Genomic DNA, 17,864 nt, shown 5'->3' on the forward strand with positions numbered 1-17,864 from the left:
CTGCTGCCATGACTATTTGAGGAACTGGCTCTAGGAACGGTCGGCCCGTGGAAAGGTTTTTGGTTCACCACTGCAGGGAGCGGTGAGTTTGACCGTCTACCAACACTAGGTCTGTTAATTGACCTTGAGCCTGGTTCCATTGTTGTGCTAAACACTCTTGAAGAGGACGCGTCTGTAGTCTTGCATGAGGCACTATGAATATGCAAGAGACCATCATTCCTATGATTTGCATGAACACTCGAGCTGGAAGAGAGTGTTGCAGTTGGAATTTGGTTAGAAGAGCTTGCATACCCGTAGGAAACATCTCACAGGGAAAGCCAGGACGGGTTCCCCAGCGGTCTATAGCGCCAGGACGCCTCCGGGTAGCAGTGCGCTTTACAAGACACACACATTTACATTTACATTTACGTATTTGTTCTCCTGGCAGGAGAGGGATAAGCGAGCGCTGTTGAGGTGTCTATTGTAGCACAGAGATATTGTTGTACATGGGACGGTTGCAGGTGGGACTTGGTGTGGTTTACTGTGAACCCCAAGTCGTGGAGTAATTGGAGTGTGGTGTGAGTGTGTTGTACACACTGACTGTATGAGCTGGCTTTTATGAGCCAGTCGTCGAGATATGGGAAGACATGAATGTGCTGTCTTTTTAAGTGTGCTGCTACTAGTGCTAGGCACTTGGTAAACATTCTTGGTGCTGTTGTGACTCCGAATGGAAGTACGTTTAATTGATAGTGCTGACCGTCCAGTACAAATCTGAGGTACTTTCTTTGAGCCTTGTGAATGGGAATCTGGAAATAGGCGTCCTTGAGGTCTATAGAGACAAGAAAGTTGTTTTATAAAAGGAGAGGAAGGACCTGTTGGAGTGTGACTATGTGGATATGGTCTGATTGTATATACAGGTTTAGTGGTCTGAGGTCTAGAATAGGCCTTAGAGAGCCGTTCTTTTTTGGGATAAGAAAGTACAGGGAGTAAACTCCTTGTTTTGTTGATGCAGTGGAACAGGTTCTATTGCGCTTCTTTGTAGGAGGGATATTACCTCCTGTCTGAGCAGTATTAAATGTTCTTGTGACATTGGGCGCTGTTTGGGTGGTATGTTTGGGGGGGGTAGATGTTAGTTCGAGACAGTAACCTGCTTGAATTATCTGTCGCACCCACCTGTCTGATGTGATATCGTTCAAGCCAGGAAGGAATTGTTGTAGTCTTTCCCCAACTGGAGTGGAATGTTGCGGGGGAAGTGGAGGGAAGTCATGGGGCAGGGGTGGAGGCAGAGCGGGAGTTGCCTCTGCTTTTGTTGTTGTTGCCCCATGTAACCCCCTCTTTAGTAGCCCCTATTGTAAGTGGACTGTGTAGGGGCTTTGTAAGAAGTAGAGGGACTATCTCTGGAGTAGCCTCTGGTGTTACTTCTGTAGGGTGAGCGACGAAAGGACCTTCTGAGAGCTTGCGACTGCAAGGCTCCCATAGATATTGCTGTGTCTGTATCTTTTTTCATTTTTTCGAAGGATACGTCCACATTTGGTACAAATAAATGTTGCTCATCAAAGGGTTGATTGGGATTACAGAAATGTTTTCACATTGAAGCATATCTTAAAGCGTTATTAGCGAAGTCCTTGTCTCTTTGAAGTCTGAAGCAAATGGAGCATAGTGGAACGGGAAGAACCACTTCAATGAGGCACAACCCTGGTAATGAAACCTGAAATGCCTAGCCAGGCATGCCTACACAAGAGGACACTGGTGTTTATCGCCCTTGACGCAGTATCTGCTGCATCTAGGGCACAACGAAGAGAGGTGTTGGTGATGGTTTTACCCTCTTGTATTAGTTCATTGGCCTTTTTTTGTTCTTGTTGGGAAGGTGCTGCATTATGGATTCTAACTCATAATGTGCCCTGTCGTACTTTGCTAGTAATGCCTGAGTATTGGCGATGCACCATATGTTTGCGGCGGTATTGCACCGTTACATCGCAACTTTTACAACGGGAGTCTATTACAACGCTGGTTCCATTACAATGCATGCCTTTACAACGCATGTCAATACATTTTATTTTTATTTTATTTTATTTTAGCTGTTTTATATCGCGCTCATATGCTACCAGAGTGTCCTGGCGCGTAAAAAAAAGAAACAAGCATGTGGCCGGAGAGAAAGAAGAGATCAGAATTTTCTTTTACTATGAGGGATTTAATAAGCCATTCTGAAGAGATAAGTTTTAAGTGCCTTCTTGAATGTCACAAAATTTTCAGTTAATCTCAGGGAAAGGGGGAGGGTATTCCAAGTCCTGGCCGCGGTGACAGCAAGTGATTGGCCTCCTAAACGAACTCGCTGAAATCGGGGTACTCTTAAAAAATTACAATCAGCTGAACGCAGAGCCCGAGTAGGGACATAGCGGGAAAATCTGTCCCTCAAATAAGAGGGGCCAAGGTCATGAACTGCTTTAAAGGCTATAGTAAGAATTTTAAAGGTTATCCTCTGCGCCACTGGCAGCCAGTGTAGTTCCTTCATGTGAGTCCGAGTACTTTCTCTATATGGCACATTGCACAGTAGGCGAACAGTCGCATTTTGGATGATCTGAAGCTTTGAGACCAAAAAAGCCGGAGAACCACACAGCAGATAGTTGGCATAATCGAGTCGTGATAAAATAAGGGCTCTTGCGACCGACTCTCTTGCTGAAGAAGGCAGATAAGGAAAAATCTTCCTCATGGCTTTTAGGGACCCGAAGCACACCCCAGTGAGTTTTTTTATGTGTGCCTCGAATCGCAAATCCTCCCCAAACCAGACTCCCAAGTTTTTAGCAGGGATATTGACGGATCCTGGCTGGGAAAAATCGGAAGGCCACAGAGTTTCTCTGAAATTAGGCGGAAACTGGCCATATAGCAAGATTTCTGTTTTATCTTCATTGCACTTCAGCTGTGCTGCTGCTAACCAGTTGAACACAGCGGAGAGGCATGAACGCACAACCTCAGTGTCAGTGTTCGCATCTGGCCACGTAAACTGGAGCTGCGTGTCATCCGCATATGCTATTATTTTTGCTCCCATTTGTTCAGCTAAAAAAATAAGAGGAGTGAGATATACATTAAAAAGGAGGGGGCTCAAAGTAGAGCCCTGGGGTACTCCTGTAGTAAGGGATTTAATCGAGGATGAGTAAGGAGGAATCCAGACCTGCTGAGATCTATCTGTAAGAAAGGATTTCACCCATTCCAGAGCGGAACTCACTATGCCGATATCGGCCAGCCGTGCCAAGAGAAGTGTGTGTGGAACAGTGTCAAACGCAGCAGAGAGGTCCAATAAAATGAGGACCGCTCTGCCGCCACTGTCCAAGCACCCTCTAATCGCCTCTGTAACCTCTACCAGCGCTGTCTCCGTGCTATAGGCTGCACGAAAGCCAGATTGGGCAGGATGTAACGCCCCTGAAGTTTCCACAAAGGCATTAAGCTGGGAAAATGCAAGCTTCTCACCAATTTTAGCCATAGCTGGTAGAAGAGAAATAGGTCTATAGTTGTTCGGCACAGCTGGATCCGCGCCTGTTTTCTTTAGCAATGGCAAAAGCTTAGCCTGTTTCCATATTTTCGGGACAGTTGCAGTAGAAAATGATAGTCCTATTATTTGGGAGACTTCAGAAGCCACTACTTCGGCTGCTTCGGCCAGCACCCGGGCCGGGCAGACATCCCCGGGAGCACCAGATTTTAATGATTTAATTGCTGCCAGGGTATCCTCGACCGAAGGAGGGATAAGTCTCTCCATGATGATGGTGGGAGGAACCTTAGTTTCGTTGTTATCTGTCATCTCATAGCCTCCTCCAACTGTTCTCAAACTGTGTTGAATGTTAGCAATTTTCGTTAGGAAGAAGGAGGAGAGCTTTTCACACCATTCGGTAGAAGGACTCATAGATACCTGCTCAGCACAGGGAGAGAGAAAGCTCTTCACTATCGAGAAAATTTCCCGACTGTTGTTATTAGCTCTCTCAATTCTTTTAGAAAAAAACTCCGTTTTTGCATGTTTAATGCTAGTATAGTAATCTCGCTGAGCTGAGCGAAACACTGCTCTAGCCTGTGGACAGTAAGCTAATCTCCATGCTCGCTCCAGTTTCTTGCAAGCAAGTTTCAGAGTGCGGAGGTGGGGCGAATACCATGGTTGAGAAGGAGTCATCCTATTTCTGCCTGAATCAGCCTTCTTCGAAGAAGAGGTCACCGCAGCATTCAACCATCTGTCGTAAACCTGTAGCGCAGAATCCATATCTGCCCCTAAGATGGGTCTGTTCAAATCAAGGTAGGTCATCAAATTACCCACGTTGATTTTAGGGGGGCCCATTGTTTTAGCAGACTTAGGAGGGTCTCTCAAGGCGGACCAAGAGAATCTAATCAGCTGATGGTCAGACCAAGTAACTGCTTGTGGGGCCTCGACCATCAGTGGGAAGTTAGTGCATACAATGTCTAAGATATGGCCACCAGAGTGGGTAGGGGAGGAAACCCATTGGGTGAGGGAGGCCAGATCAAAGTAGTCATATAGCAACTTTCTTTCTCGGCAGTCCTGGACATCAACGTGGACATTAAAATCGCCCATCATTAAAAAGCGAGAGAACCTTAATGCACAGGGAACAAGAGTCTCAGAGAGAGCTTTAAGAAAGGGGCCAGAAGGACCTGGAGGCCTGCAAATAAGGGAACCACCCAGTGTGAAATGAGGGGATAGACCTAAGGCAAAATTTAAAAGCTCACCGTCAGCTAAAATATCTGAGTCTTCCACCTTCAGAACCCAGCATTCTCTAAAGATAATTGCTAGCCCCCCACCCCTGCCATCCTTCCTGTCTTTCCGTTGGATTTTGAACCCTCTAGGGATGGCCAATTCAATATCAGGAGCACAGGAATCATTCAGCCACGTTTCTGTAATAAACAACAGGTCTAAAGTACCTTCTTCTAGTAGAGCGTAAATGTCAAAAGCATGTTTGCTCATAGAGCGGGCATTTATTAAAGCTGCCGAGATAGAGCCCAGCTCAGAGGCGGGTTCGGGACAGGCAGTATCATGTATACAGCAGGTAAAACCACAGGTAGTGCACGGGTTAAGATTTACAGGGTCAAGTATAGTACAGTTAGATCTTTTGTCTAGGGAGGGGCGAAGCGCCATCAGAGACGCACGAGTATATGAAATGCTAGGGCTGAGCAGGAGCGATGATAGTCCGTCAGCCCGCCCTGCGTCCGCCGCGTCCGAGGCGCGGACGGGCGCAGACGGGCTGACCTTTGGCTTACCTTCGGCGCGCCTAAGGCGCGCTCGCCATTCGCGACCGCTGCGCGCTGAAGCAGGCATGCTAATTTTATGGCGCGTCCTCTCTCCACCAGCTAGAACGCTGCCACCAGTTCTGCTGATAGCAGATGCTATTACAACGCATGCCATTACAACGTAAGTATAGGTAAATATATAATTTTTTAAAATTGTATTTAATATTATTTAATTAATTTAATTAATATTAATTATTAATAATTATATTTATTTATGTTTTTTAATATTATAAATTAAATATATTAATTTAAGTAATTTTAAAAATAAGTATGAGTATAGGAGTATATGTTTTGAGTACTGAGGTATATGTTTTGGGGTGTTTGGGTATTTTTATGTTTTAGGGTTGGGTTTGTGTTTTGGTGTACAGGGGTATTTTTAGGTTTTAGGGCTGGGTTTGGGTTTTGGGGTACAGTGGTATTTTTAGGTTTTAGGACTGGGTTTGGGTTTTGGGGTACAGGGGTATTTTTAGGTTTCAGGGCTGGGTTTGGGTTTTGGGGTACAGGGGTATTTTTAGGTTTTAAGGCTGGGTTTGGGTTTTGGGGTTAAATTAAATTATATTAATTACAATTTATAAATTAATTCAATTACATTAATTAAATTAAATTAATTAAATTAAATTAATTACAATTATAACATTTATTAAATTAAATTATTAAAATAAAATAAAATTAATTAAATTACATTAATTCCTTTTTTAAATTTAATTAAAATAATTAAATTAAATTAATTACAATTTTAAAATTAATGTAATTATATTAGTTAAATTCAATTAATTAAATTTACTTAATTTCATTTTTAAAAAAAAGATATACTTACCTATACTTACGTTGTAATGGTATGCGTTGTAATAGCATCTGCTATGTAATGACATGCGTTGTAAAGGCATGCATTGTAATGGTTCCTGCGTTGTAAAAATTGCGATGTTACAGTCTGCGTTGTAAAATAACGCGTTGTAACGTCATAGATCCGTTTGCGGCCTGTGACGCTGTTCGTTTGCCTGATGTGTCCAGGAGTTTAGACTCTTTATCTGGTGGGGGAGCCTCGCCTGATGTTTGGAAATTGGCTCTCTTGCGTGGGTTGGAGTCTACATGAGAGTCTAGTGGAACAGGCCCTTTAATGTAGGCTGGATCTGAGGGGGCAGCCATATATTTTTTCTCGATTCAGGGGTTGATTATTCGAGCCCTAACTGGGTCTTTGAAGACTTCTGTCGCATGCTTGATGACCCCTTTAAGCATGGGTAAAGTTGTGGTGGACCTGTGTGTGGTGTCAAAGGTGTCCATAAGGAAATCTTCCTCTACTGGGCTGCCCATGGTATTGGGCAGCCCTATGGACCTGCTGGTTAAAACCCACAGTGTCCTCTGGTGGGGAAGACCTAGAGGGATATATGTCATCCTGTGGCATATTAGGGACGTCTGGGCTGCTATAATCATCCAAAGGGTCAGGTGAGCCATGAGGAGTAGGATTATCTAGTGGGTCATTAGTTGCACTACCCCCTGTGTCATCAGAGGTGTTATCCCCGCCATCATCCTAGTCTAATGGGGTAGGAGATGGTGTAGGGGAGTGATGTGGTAAGGGGGGAGGTGGAGAAGGAGTAAGAGGTGAAGGTATCCTTAGAGGAGAGGTTGCCATGTCCTTCTTCTTAGAATGGGGAGCTGGTGCAGGCATGTCTAATGGTTGTATTTTAGAACTAAGACAATCGACCAGCTTTGGGGTCTTTTACAACAGTCTTTTGTGCAGGATCTGGATGAAAAAGTTCCTCTGTGGGAGGTAGATCCTTAGGTGGCGAAGTCTTTGGTTCCGTAGGCTTTTTTGGCACTGAACCGGTAGCATCTTTTGGCTTGGAAAGATGTTCTTTTGCAGTGTCTTTAGCTGTTGGAACGTGTGTTTTTTTCGGTTCCAGAGCTTTTTTCCGCTCCGAGGCATGCGAGTCGGGTGCTTTCGGTGGCAATTTTTTGCTCAGCTCCGAATGTGGTTTCGGTGTCGAGGAGCCAGTGCCAGTCTTCGGCGCCGAGTGCTTGGATGTGGAAGCATCTGGCGTGGAGGAAGAAGATGGCTTCTTTTTCTGTGCCGGTAGGTGTGTGCCAGCACCGGGGGTAGGCTGACTCGAGCCCGAGGTGCCTAAAGGCTTATTAGGCTTCTTTGCCGAGCTTGAAGGCGGGGCATGAGAAGCAGTCTCTCAGTGTGCACCGGGGCCCGAAGGCGAGGGAGTGACTGAAGCCTTTTTGGAGGGTGTCGAGGAAGGGTCGGGGTCGACGTGTGTACTTACAACCTGCTGTGCCGGAGTGATGTCCTCGAAGTCTGAGTCGTCGGCCTCGGAGTTGCTGTCGACCCCATGTTCCTGCTCTTGTTCTGGCACGTCGACGCCTTCTTGGAAGATGTCGTCTGGGATCGAAGATGACGAGCGAGCCATTGTTCTTCGAGCTTGTCGGTCCCGGATCGTCTTCTTGGAGCGGAAGGAGGCACGTGCTCCCGTGAGAGGCAAAGGTTGCACACCTCATGGAGATCGGTGTGGGGAAACTTCGACCCACATCGAGCACACTTCCTAAATGGCGTCCTTTCCATGAGCCAGAAGATGAGGCCTAGTTAGGCCGAAGTCATTCTTCGACGACTGGAATCAACGACTTCGAAGTCGTGAAGAGTAGCGTCGATTTGAAACGCGTTCAAAACAATACAGTTGAAATCGGTGAGGATTGCGCGTCGAATGAGAACTGGAGCACAGGAAACACATCCGAGCCCGATGGCGGAAAAAAACAATCTAAGGATGGAGCTGATGCCCAGGCACACTATTGTCCAAAGGAGGAGTCACCTATCTCGTGACTTCTAAAGACTTTTCAGGACAAAAACAACTGCAAACATCTGGGCCCAACACTAGGTGGCGACCTATGCACAGTGTGTAATCTGCAGCTCATATGCCTCGAACATACACTTTTGGGAATTCTGAAGACATTGTATCATATTTTCACCTGAAGTGTGGTGCACCATATTAATGCCAAAAGTGTTCATGGCTCGTCTCCTGTATGGACTCTTAGAGCCGAGCCCAGCGCATAGTTCGGCTCTGGCGGAGCCCACTATGTTAATTTACCTACGCTTCCTTGTCCATTTACGACTCTGGCTTAGTACATGGGGCTGTCAGTCACTTCATAAAATTGCCTGTAAAAGGCAAGGGCTAGGAACACGGAGCCAAGCCCACAGGCACCGATTTGACCAACAAGGTTTCTTGTAGCAGAGATGGAGAAGGGTGTGCGCTGTGAACATACACAATAAGTGGTCCCGGGGCAGTCACTTCAGGCCGTTGTGCGTGACTAGTCGTGAGTTTCCAGGTAGAACTACCAGGTCCAGGTGGGATGAGCATGGGGATATCGGCAGCGATGGGTGTAGCACCCCTCAAATGCATTCTTCATTTAGTAGTTAGGTCGGGGGGCCTGAGTCGTGTCTGCTCTGTCTGTGTCAGTTTTTTTGTCATTCTCATTTCATGGACAGCTTTTTGCTTGCTCCCTTGTTGGCTCAGGATCTTTAATATATATATGTATATAGTGACCGGTTTACCAAAAAGCGAGTCAATCTGCACCCACAGAAGCACTCCTCGAATGGGTGTTAATGTACTTCTTTTGGGTTCACAAATATTGGCAGTAGCAGGCTTGAAAGCTGCGCCGGTCTCACGTTTCCAGGCACACTCCTGGCACTCACACACCCAGAGGTGATGCCACGAATGCTTGCATGTGCACATATCTGTTTCACCACCGAGCACTGTGTCGTCAGCACTAACTGCACGTCGCAGATACAGCGCTTCTTGCATATAAACCCAACAGAGAGATTGACAAAAACAACTGTGCCATGTTCTTCTTTGGTGAAATGTATGGATTCTTTTGTTGAAACATGTTTGATTTTCATGTGATATTGAGTGAATGAAGTAAGTAGGATTAATACCTCGGAATCGCGTGAAGAGGTATTTCCGTGAATGAGTCCCACAGGACATCAGTTGCACCGTACGAATGTCAGATATATTTATCCGTATAAGCAATCACAGACATAACGACTTACATATCACTTACTATTCTATTTTAATTTTTTACAGTGCTACGCATATTTCATTTATTTATTTAGTTGAGTTTAGCGCTGGCTAGACCTGGAGATATCAGAGAGCTTTACATAAGGATCAGCGAGTTACAAAGTTAAAAACTGTGTTGCACAATAACATTAGTTACAATAAGATAGTAGAAAATATAGACATGTCCACAGGGGTATGTAAGGTAGGGGGAAAGGAAAAAGGGAAGGAAAAGGATCGGACCAGGTAGAACAGGCAGGGATGGAGGTGCGCCAAGGGCACCAAAAGACAATAGGAAAAAATCAAAAAGGGGGATAAATAGAAATAACGTCAGGATGCGAGGCGACTGATAAGGAAAGGAGGGCGACCAAAAGTGTGTGGGGGGGTCAGGACAGGATAAAGGAATTGTCAGGCGACAAAGGGTGTCGTTTATCAGCCAGTGGGGAGGACGATCCTCCAAGATGGATGACCTGGGAAACATGGCGGGGCAACGCAAGAGATCCAATTAGCAAAATAACAAGGGCACTGGAATTAGGGAGCAGAGTAGGGATGGGGGTGGGGGGGGGCAGTCACAGGAGCAAGGAGGGAAGGGATTGGGGGATCGCCGAAACACAAACGGGTCATTTAGGCAGGCAAAAGCTTGGGGTTTTTGGGGCAGCAGAGTCGTCGAGGATTGCATAGGCTCTGGGCCGTGAGGGGAGCAATGCCATCAGGCTGCACTCCGAATGTCTTGGGAAGTCCGCCTGGGTGCCAGGGGCAGCGGTCTTAGACTGAGGTAGGCAGAAACACAGTCCAGGAAGGTGCCCCCCAGGCTCAGAAAGCAAAGAAAAGCCAAGGTGCATCACGGCGTAGTGCTGAGATTCTCCCCGCAACTGCACCCCCGTACCTGGCAAAAAGACTCGAAGGTCCCGGTCGTCCCACGGGAGGCAGAGCAGGAGGGCAGGCCGTGGGGGAAGCGGCAGAAGTCGAACTCGGAATGCATCGGGTGGGGAGACCTCATCTCAGTTCTTTACCAGCCAGCCAGAGAAACGCCTGTAGGCATCAGAACCGCAGAGAGGGATTCCAACGATGGCTGGCCAGCACCGAACCAGTGGTAGGCAGGGGGAGGAAAGGCAACAGCAGTGGAGAAAAAGCAGAGCAACTATGCCAGATGCCCGGCTGGGTAGTAGACGGCCAGGGCTGTGCGCCGGAGCCAATGTCCCCTGCAGCCGTCGATGCAGCTCCACCGGATATCGGCCATGCCGCTCGGGCTACGCCGGTCAGAGAAATGCCTCAGATCCAATTAGAAAGCTTGAATCTAGAAGAGGAGGCCGGGGAGATGATGGTAGCAGTCAGAGCACGACCCTGGTGAGTAAAGAGGGTCCAGGGGGGGAAGATTTGGGGATTTAAGCCCAAAAAGGCAGTGCCTGGCCGGGAGTCCCGGCCGGAGCTCCTCACCTGCCGGCCATCTTCATACCAGCGGAGGGGGTCAAATGTCCCCATTTTATGAAGACAACAAATCATACAAGTGTGTTACCCATAGGAAAAGTTACATAAGACATTGAGGGTGAGTCACTTATCCTCCTTACGGGCAGACATTATAAGTTAGGAGTGCCTGGTTGGGAGAAACGCAACGTCGGGATTTAAAAGGTAGCACAGTGATTGGGTGTGTTTGTACTAATACGGCTTTATTACTATCCAAAGGAACCAATGTTAACAACCTTACTATACGGACAGATTGAGGAACAAAATCCAATAAAGCTCTAAACCCAGGAGTTGCAGTTTGCGCATAGCTCCTTGACGCTGGTTCAGAGCTTGCTGGGCTATGTTATCAGTATTTCAACTTATGAACTGCAAGTCACAAAAGAATCACTGAGTCAAAAGCTGTAACCCATCTACCAAAAATACAAACCTGTGATCTGAAGGTCACACAATGTGCTTTGCAGCAGGTTCTTTAACCCCCCATGCTACTTTATGAGTCAAAACTGTGACTAGGCAAAACAGATAACTCTCCAGCAAGTGCATTAACTAAGAGAGCTATCCTATCATTATTAATACCACTTGAAAAGTGCTGGGCATACACGGATCTCTGCAGCAGGTGCCTTAACCCCGCAAGATATTTTAAAAAGCAGCCTCTGTGTGACCGATTGAGTAGGTTAGACCTGACCCTTGACCCTGCTCGCAGGTCAGGTCGCTCCCCACACCGCACGGCTCCTCCTGTGCGCCAGAGTAGGTTTACTGCCATTTTTGACCTTATTTTATTTAATTTATTATACTTTGAAGGTTTTATATAGAGCGAACCAGACTCTTGCGAGTATCAGAGCGCTTTACATGACAAGTATAAATATATAGAGTATATATTACGACATAGTGAACCACGCAATAAGTAAGTACTAGATACATCTAGATCAAGAAAAGGCAGTGCGATGCTTGAGCAAAACGGCAAAGATAAACAGAAGGACAAATATCAGCGAAGAAAAGCAAGTAACATAGTACAGTAAATAGAACAAAGAGTTCACGTGGATTGAGCCATGAGGATAGCTTTCACTTCTCTTTTGAAGGAAGCGGAGGAAGAGTTCGTTCTAGTTTCACTGGGCAGAGCGTTCCATATCCTTGGAGCCATACCGGAGAAGGACCGGTTATACGTTTCTTTCTTGGCAAATCGCTGAGGTTGTAGGAGAAGAGTCTTGGCGCTCCTGGAAGCTCTGCTGCCCGCTGAGAGCACACGTTTCTGGGCGAGGTATTGTGGGGCGTTGTGGTAGAGAGCCTTGTGTGTCATACAAGCAATTTTTAAATGAATTCTGGCTTCAAACGGTAGCCAGTTGAGGGCTCTCAGGTCTGGGGATATGTGGGCGTTTCTCTTAGAGCCTGTGATGAGTCTCGCGCCTGAGTTGATCGTGGCTCTTAGCGGGGCTGTCGAAGACCTCGGGAGTCTGCATAAGGTTACTGCTCCGTATTCCAAGCGCGGGATAACTAAGGCTTGAACTGCTGCCAATTTCCTTGCTGCAGAGTTTTAAAAATATAAGGGGCACATTTATCAAGAAATCACGCACCGCAGCACGCCCCTTTGCTGCGTTGCATGATAGGAAAGGGCCGGAATGAGCCTATTTAACATTGTAAGGCACATTTCTGTCTTTCCAATTAGGGGTGGGCTGTAAACTCCACTCCGCTGGCGGAGTTCGCAGAGCTTTGCCCACTCTGCACTCAGCCTGGACCGCGGTATTCTGAAAAAACTCCAAGAACCGCTGTGTGGTGGAGCTTTTCTGACATGCGGCTTGCCAACGTTAAGTTGGCGAGTGCGAGAGAGAAAACTTGAGCGTTAGGACGAGTTAAGGCACAATTGCTCAACGCGGGCGGTCACAGCAGGTCGCTAACATTCGCACTGAGAATGCTGCTGCTCTAGTAGAAAATCTACGCAAGCGGCAGAAAGAAGCAGCGCCCTCCGTTGCGATGCATTGTGCCATTCGTGCTGGTTTTGCAGCACAGAACGAGCTCCCGGCGCTAAAAATTAGCCAGAGCAATGCAACATGCCAAAATTCCACCGCTCGCAGAATTGCGTGGAATCGCACAGAGGTTTTATGTAACTTCATGGAACAAAACACAGCCAGTTCCACCCACCCCTGCTTTCCATGTGCTGGCACACAATGTGCTGCCTACGGCCAACGCAGCCACCCTTGCACCATGGAAGGCCTCCCTGGGGCAGAGTAGTGTAACACCGCGAGTTGCGCTGTGTTGCATTACTCTAGATTTAGCCGCACCATGCAAGGTGGTAGTTGCCTCGCCTTGCGCCTCGTTGTGCACCGCAAGGGCGATGCAACTCTTTGGTAATATGCCCCATAATGTATAAGTTGTATAAGACTCTGCTTTTTATGGCTCTATTCCCTTTACGCAGCCGCACACAGACCCAGTTTATGGGTTCCTAGAATGATTTTGTTTCCAATCCTAGCGCTGCTAACTCGCACAGGAGATGTGACATGAGGTAATAAAAATAAAAATTCAAAATGTACCTTTTCTCCTTTTGGTCCTGGCGGTCCAATTGGACCCTGAGGCCCCAGGTGTCCCTGAGGAAAAAACATAATATGTGTTATGCATGTTAATAGACATGCAAAACGCACAAACACACACACCCACACACTGCACCCACACACACAGATTTGTGAGAGAATCTTCAACCTATTGAACAGGGTGCACTTCTTCCGTGGTGCGTGCCAGAATCATGTTCCTCGGCTTCTTGTGCGCAGAAGTCCTTCGGCCTCACTGTGTTCAGCACTGGCGCTTTCATGAGCTCCAGTTACGTACACATTAATTTAGGGGAGATTAAGTGATTTGCTCAGAATCACAGGATGATGAGCTCTAGCTCCATAGCAGACAGTTCTAGCCATTACGGTACATCCTCTCCCTACTTGTATGGTTAGTAGTAGGTTCTGTTTTTGGCGACGCTAACAGGAAAAATGGGCTGGTGCAATCTGCCTCCTGACGAGAGCCCCAGCACTTTTTTTTTTTTTTTACAAATTAACCACTGGCTCAGGGTATGGAGAGTATTTACCCCTCACAGCCCCATCTCCACAAGTCACTACAAGGGGGCCCGTGATATCTAGCAAACGGCCCTCACTGGGATCTAACAGCTCAAAGGCCCAGATGAGTTCTATTGACCCGATCCCTTCCCCGAAGTCTGACTTTCCAAGAGACTTCCGAGATCTCTCTTTCCTGGTCTCTCGCTCCCACAAGGGTCTCACAGGACCCCAGGGGGTTTATTGCCCTCTCTCTCTCTCATTATGAGGTCTCAGCACTCAAGAGAACTCAGGGGGGGTTCAATGACCTCTACCTTCCTTCAGAGATTTCAGCATTCATAAGACCTCAGTCGGTTCAATCACCTAATTCGAGAGACCTCAATGGGTTAAATGACCTCTCCCTCCTCAAGAGGTCTAAGCACTCAAGAGACCTCAGCGGGCTGCATCACCTCTCCCTCCTCCAAGAGTCTCAGCATACTATACCTAGACCCTTGACCCTGCTCGCAGGTCAGGTCGCTCCCCACACCGCACGGCTCCTCCTGTGCACCCGTGACTCTTGCCCCGCTGCCGCCGCTGCTGTGAGTTCGCCGCTGGTGTGCTCTTGTGCTGACTGCATTATGGTTTTTTGACAGTTGCTTTATTCATTATTCTCTGGTTTGTAATGTGTTTTGGCTTAAGTACCCCTCGCTCTCTGTACCCCCCGCTCCCCGCTCCCCACTGCTGCTCCCCTGCAGCCCGCCCCCTTTTGCCTTCTGTGTCCCGTCCCTCGATGGCACCCATTGGCCGCCCACTCCCGCCTCCCAACTGCTCCTCCCTCCCACTTGGCCTTTTATGGAGGACGCTGCGCAGCAGTGGGTGTGACCCTTGACCCTGCTCGCAGGTCAGGTCGCTCCCCACGCCGCACGGCTCCTCCTGTGCACCCGTGACTCTTGCCCCGCTGCCGCCGCTGCAGTGAGTTCGCCGCTGGTGTGCTCTTGTGCTGACTGCATTGTGGTTTATTGACAGTTGCTTTATTCATTATTCTCTGGTTTGTATTCTGTTTTGGCTTAAGCACCCCTTGCTCTCTGCACCCCCGCTCCCCGCCGCTGCCCCCCTGCGGCCCGCCCCCTTTTGTCTTCGGTGTCCCGTCCTTCGACGACGCCCATTGTCCGGCCCTCTCCCGCCTCCCGCCTCCCAGCTGCTCCTCCCACCCACGTCGCCTTTTATGGAGGACGCCGGGCGGAAGCGCAGTGGATGAGCGCAGGGGGCGCTCCGACGGAGGCCCGTCTGCGCCCGTCCGCGCCCGTCCGTGCCTGGACCGCGCCAAGCACCAGAACCCCTGGACCCCGCACCCCCGCAACGCCAGACTCCGATACGACGTCAACACCCTCCTCGCTCTCAACACCGGCCAGGACCACTGCTGCTTCCAGGCTGCCTTGAAACGCACCCATGGACCTTTCTCCTGCCAGTCCTGCAGCTTCTCTTGTGACAGAACCACCAAGCTTCCAAGGACCGGACCCAAACACCTCTGCTGCATACTACTCAACACCCGCTCCGCACGCAAACATGCCGTCGAGCTTTGGGACCTACTCGACACAATAGCCCCAGACGTAGCATTCCTGACCGAGACCTGGTGGAACGACTCCTCTGCACCGGACATCGCCATAGCCATCCCAGACGGATACAAGATATCCCGCAGAGACCGCACCTACGTAATCGGAGGGGGAATAGCCATCGTCCACAAGTCCACACTCCAGGTCCACACCCTCGCAGATGACTCTCTCAAACCCGCCGAACACCTCCACCTCCGGATCCACACCGACCCCAGCACCACTCTCAGAGGAACACTCGTGTACAGGCCTCCCGGACCCCAGGCTCTTTTCAGCAACTCCATCTCTGACCCCGCCAGCACCCACGCACTTGCCTCAACGGACGGCATCCTCCTCGGGGACCTGAACTACCACCTCGAGAACACCACGACACCAACTCCGCCACCCTGATCGCCAACCTCACCAACCTCGGCTTCCGACAACTCGTCATCGAACCCACCCACGCCGCCGGCCACACGCTCGACCCCATCTTCTCCACAAGCACCCACGTCGCCTTCAACCACACCACCGATCTCCACTGGACCGACAACCGCTGCATCCACTTCACATTCAAGAAAGCAACCATGCACCAACACACCAACGCACCCAACAGCTGCTTCGCCGCTGCTGGGGCAAAATCACCGAGGACTAGCTAACCTCCGCCCTCGCCCTGAACCCTCCAACCGACCCCGCCGGCCCAGACACCGCCGCCCGGAACCTCAGAGAGTGGATCGAAGACTGCGCCAACACTCTCGCCCCGCTAAAGAAGCCCTCCATCAACCACTCCAGCAAGAAAGCCGCCTGGTTCACCAAAGAACTCCAACCCTCCAAACACACATGCCGGATGCTAGAGAAGAAATGGCTCCAAGACCGCACATCAGAAAACCACGCTGCACAAGAACGCCATTCGCAGACATCATCAACTCATCAGAACAACCAAGAGATCCTCCTTCAAAGCCCGCCTGGACAACAACGCGCACGATTGCAAAGAGCTATTCAGCATCGTGAAGGAACTCTCCAACCCCGGCGCTAACACCAAGGACATCACACCCTCGCAAGGATTGTGCTGCTCACTGGCCACCTTCTTCCACTGCAAGATCATCGACATCCATGACAGTTTCAACGTCCCGCCCCCCGACCACGACAGACCCCACCCTGAACGCCACCTGCACCAACCAGCTGACCTCCTGGGCCCACGTCAACAACGACGAGACACGAAAGATCATGAACTCCATCCACTCGGGATTATCAGCAGACCCTTGCCCACACCACGTATTCAACAAAGCAGATGCCACCATCGCACCCCAACTACGAAAGGTCATCAACATCTCCTTCGACTCAGCGACGTTCCCGGAAAGCTGGAAGCACACCGAAATCAACGCCCTCCTCAAGGAGCCCAAGGCGGACCCCATTGACCTCAAGAACTTCTGCCCCATCTCCCTGCTCCCCTTCCCAGTGAAGGTCATCGAGAAAATCGCCAACATATAGCTGACCCGCCACCTCGAGGACAACAACATCCTAGACCCATCCCAGTCCGGATTCAGACGAAACCACAGCACCGAGACAGCCCTCATTGCCACCACAGACGACATCCGACGCCAACTAGACAACGACAAAACCTCGGCCCTCATCCTCCTGGACCTGTCAGCCGCCTTCGACACGGTCTGCCACCGCACACTAAGAACACGCCTCCAAGAAGCTGGAATTTGGGAGAAAGCCCTGGACTGGACCACTTTCTTCCTCTCTGGCAGAACCCAGAGAGTCCACCTCCCACCCTACCGATCCCAAGCAACCAACCTCAACTGCGGCATACCCCAGGGCTCATCCCTCAGTCCGACGCTGTTCAACATCTACTTGGCCCCCCTCGCACAAGTGCCCCGCCAACACGACCTGAACATCATCTCCTACGCCGACGACACCCAGCTCATCCTCTCCCTTACCAAGGACCCACATACTGCCCAAACCAACCTCCTCGAGGGTATGAAGGCCGTCGTCGGGTGGATGAGCAGCAGCCGCCTGAAGCTGAACTCAGACAAGATGGAAGTCCTCATCCTCGGCCCTACCCCATCCGCCTGGGACGACTCCTGGTGGCCGACAACTCTAGGAACAGCACCGACGCCCACGGACCACGCACGCAACTTGGGATTCATCATCGACTCTTCCCTCTCCATGTCCAAGCAGGTCAGCGCCATCTCCTCCTCCTGCTACAACACCCTCAGCATGCTTCGCAGGATCTACAAGTGGATCCTGATCGAAACTAGAAGAACCAAGCCCTAGTCAGCAGCCGGTTGGACTACGGCAACACACTCTACGCAGGAATTCTGACCACACACCTACAACGACTACAATGCTTCCAGAACGCCTCGGCCCGCCTAATCCTCAACCTCCCTCGACGCAGCCACATCACCCCCCACCTATAAGACCTTCACTGGCTCCCCATCAACAAGAGGATCACCTTCAAGCTCCTCACCCACGCACACAAAGCACTCCACAACTCCGGA

At 49.5% G+C, this 17,864-nt stretch overlaps 1 protein-coding gene across 1 annotated transcript in view; it reads right to left on the reverse strand.

Moving 5' to 3' along the window:
* The window catches only part of COL27A1 (collagen type XXVII alpha 1 chain), a 1,047,548-nt gene that overhangs the window by 239,859 nt on the left and 789,825 nt on the right, over positions 1 to 17,864 (reverse strand). Inside the window, exon 37 of the mRNA XM_086924958.1 lies at positions 13,292 to 13,345. Coding sequence (XP_086781084.1) covers positions 13,292 to 13,345 — 54 coding nt within the window. The remainder of the gene's footprint in view (positions 1 to 13,291; positions 13,346 to 17,864) is intronic.

The sequence above is a fragment of the Lissotriton vulgaris genome, chromosome 5 (assembly GCF_964263255.1).
Source record: "Lissotriton vulgaris chromosome 5, aLisVul1.2, whole genome shotgun sequence".
NCBI lineage: Eukaryota > Metazoa > Chordata > Amphibia > Caudata > Salamandridae > Lissotriton > Lissotriton vulgaris.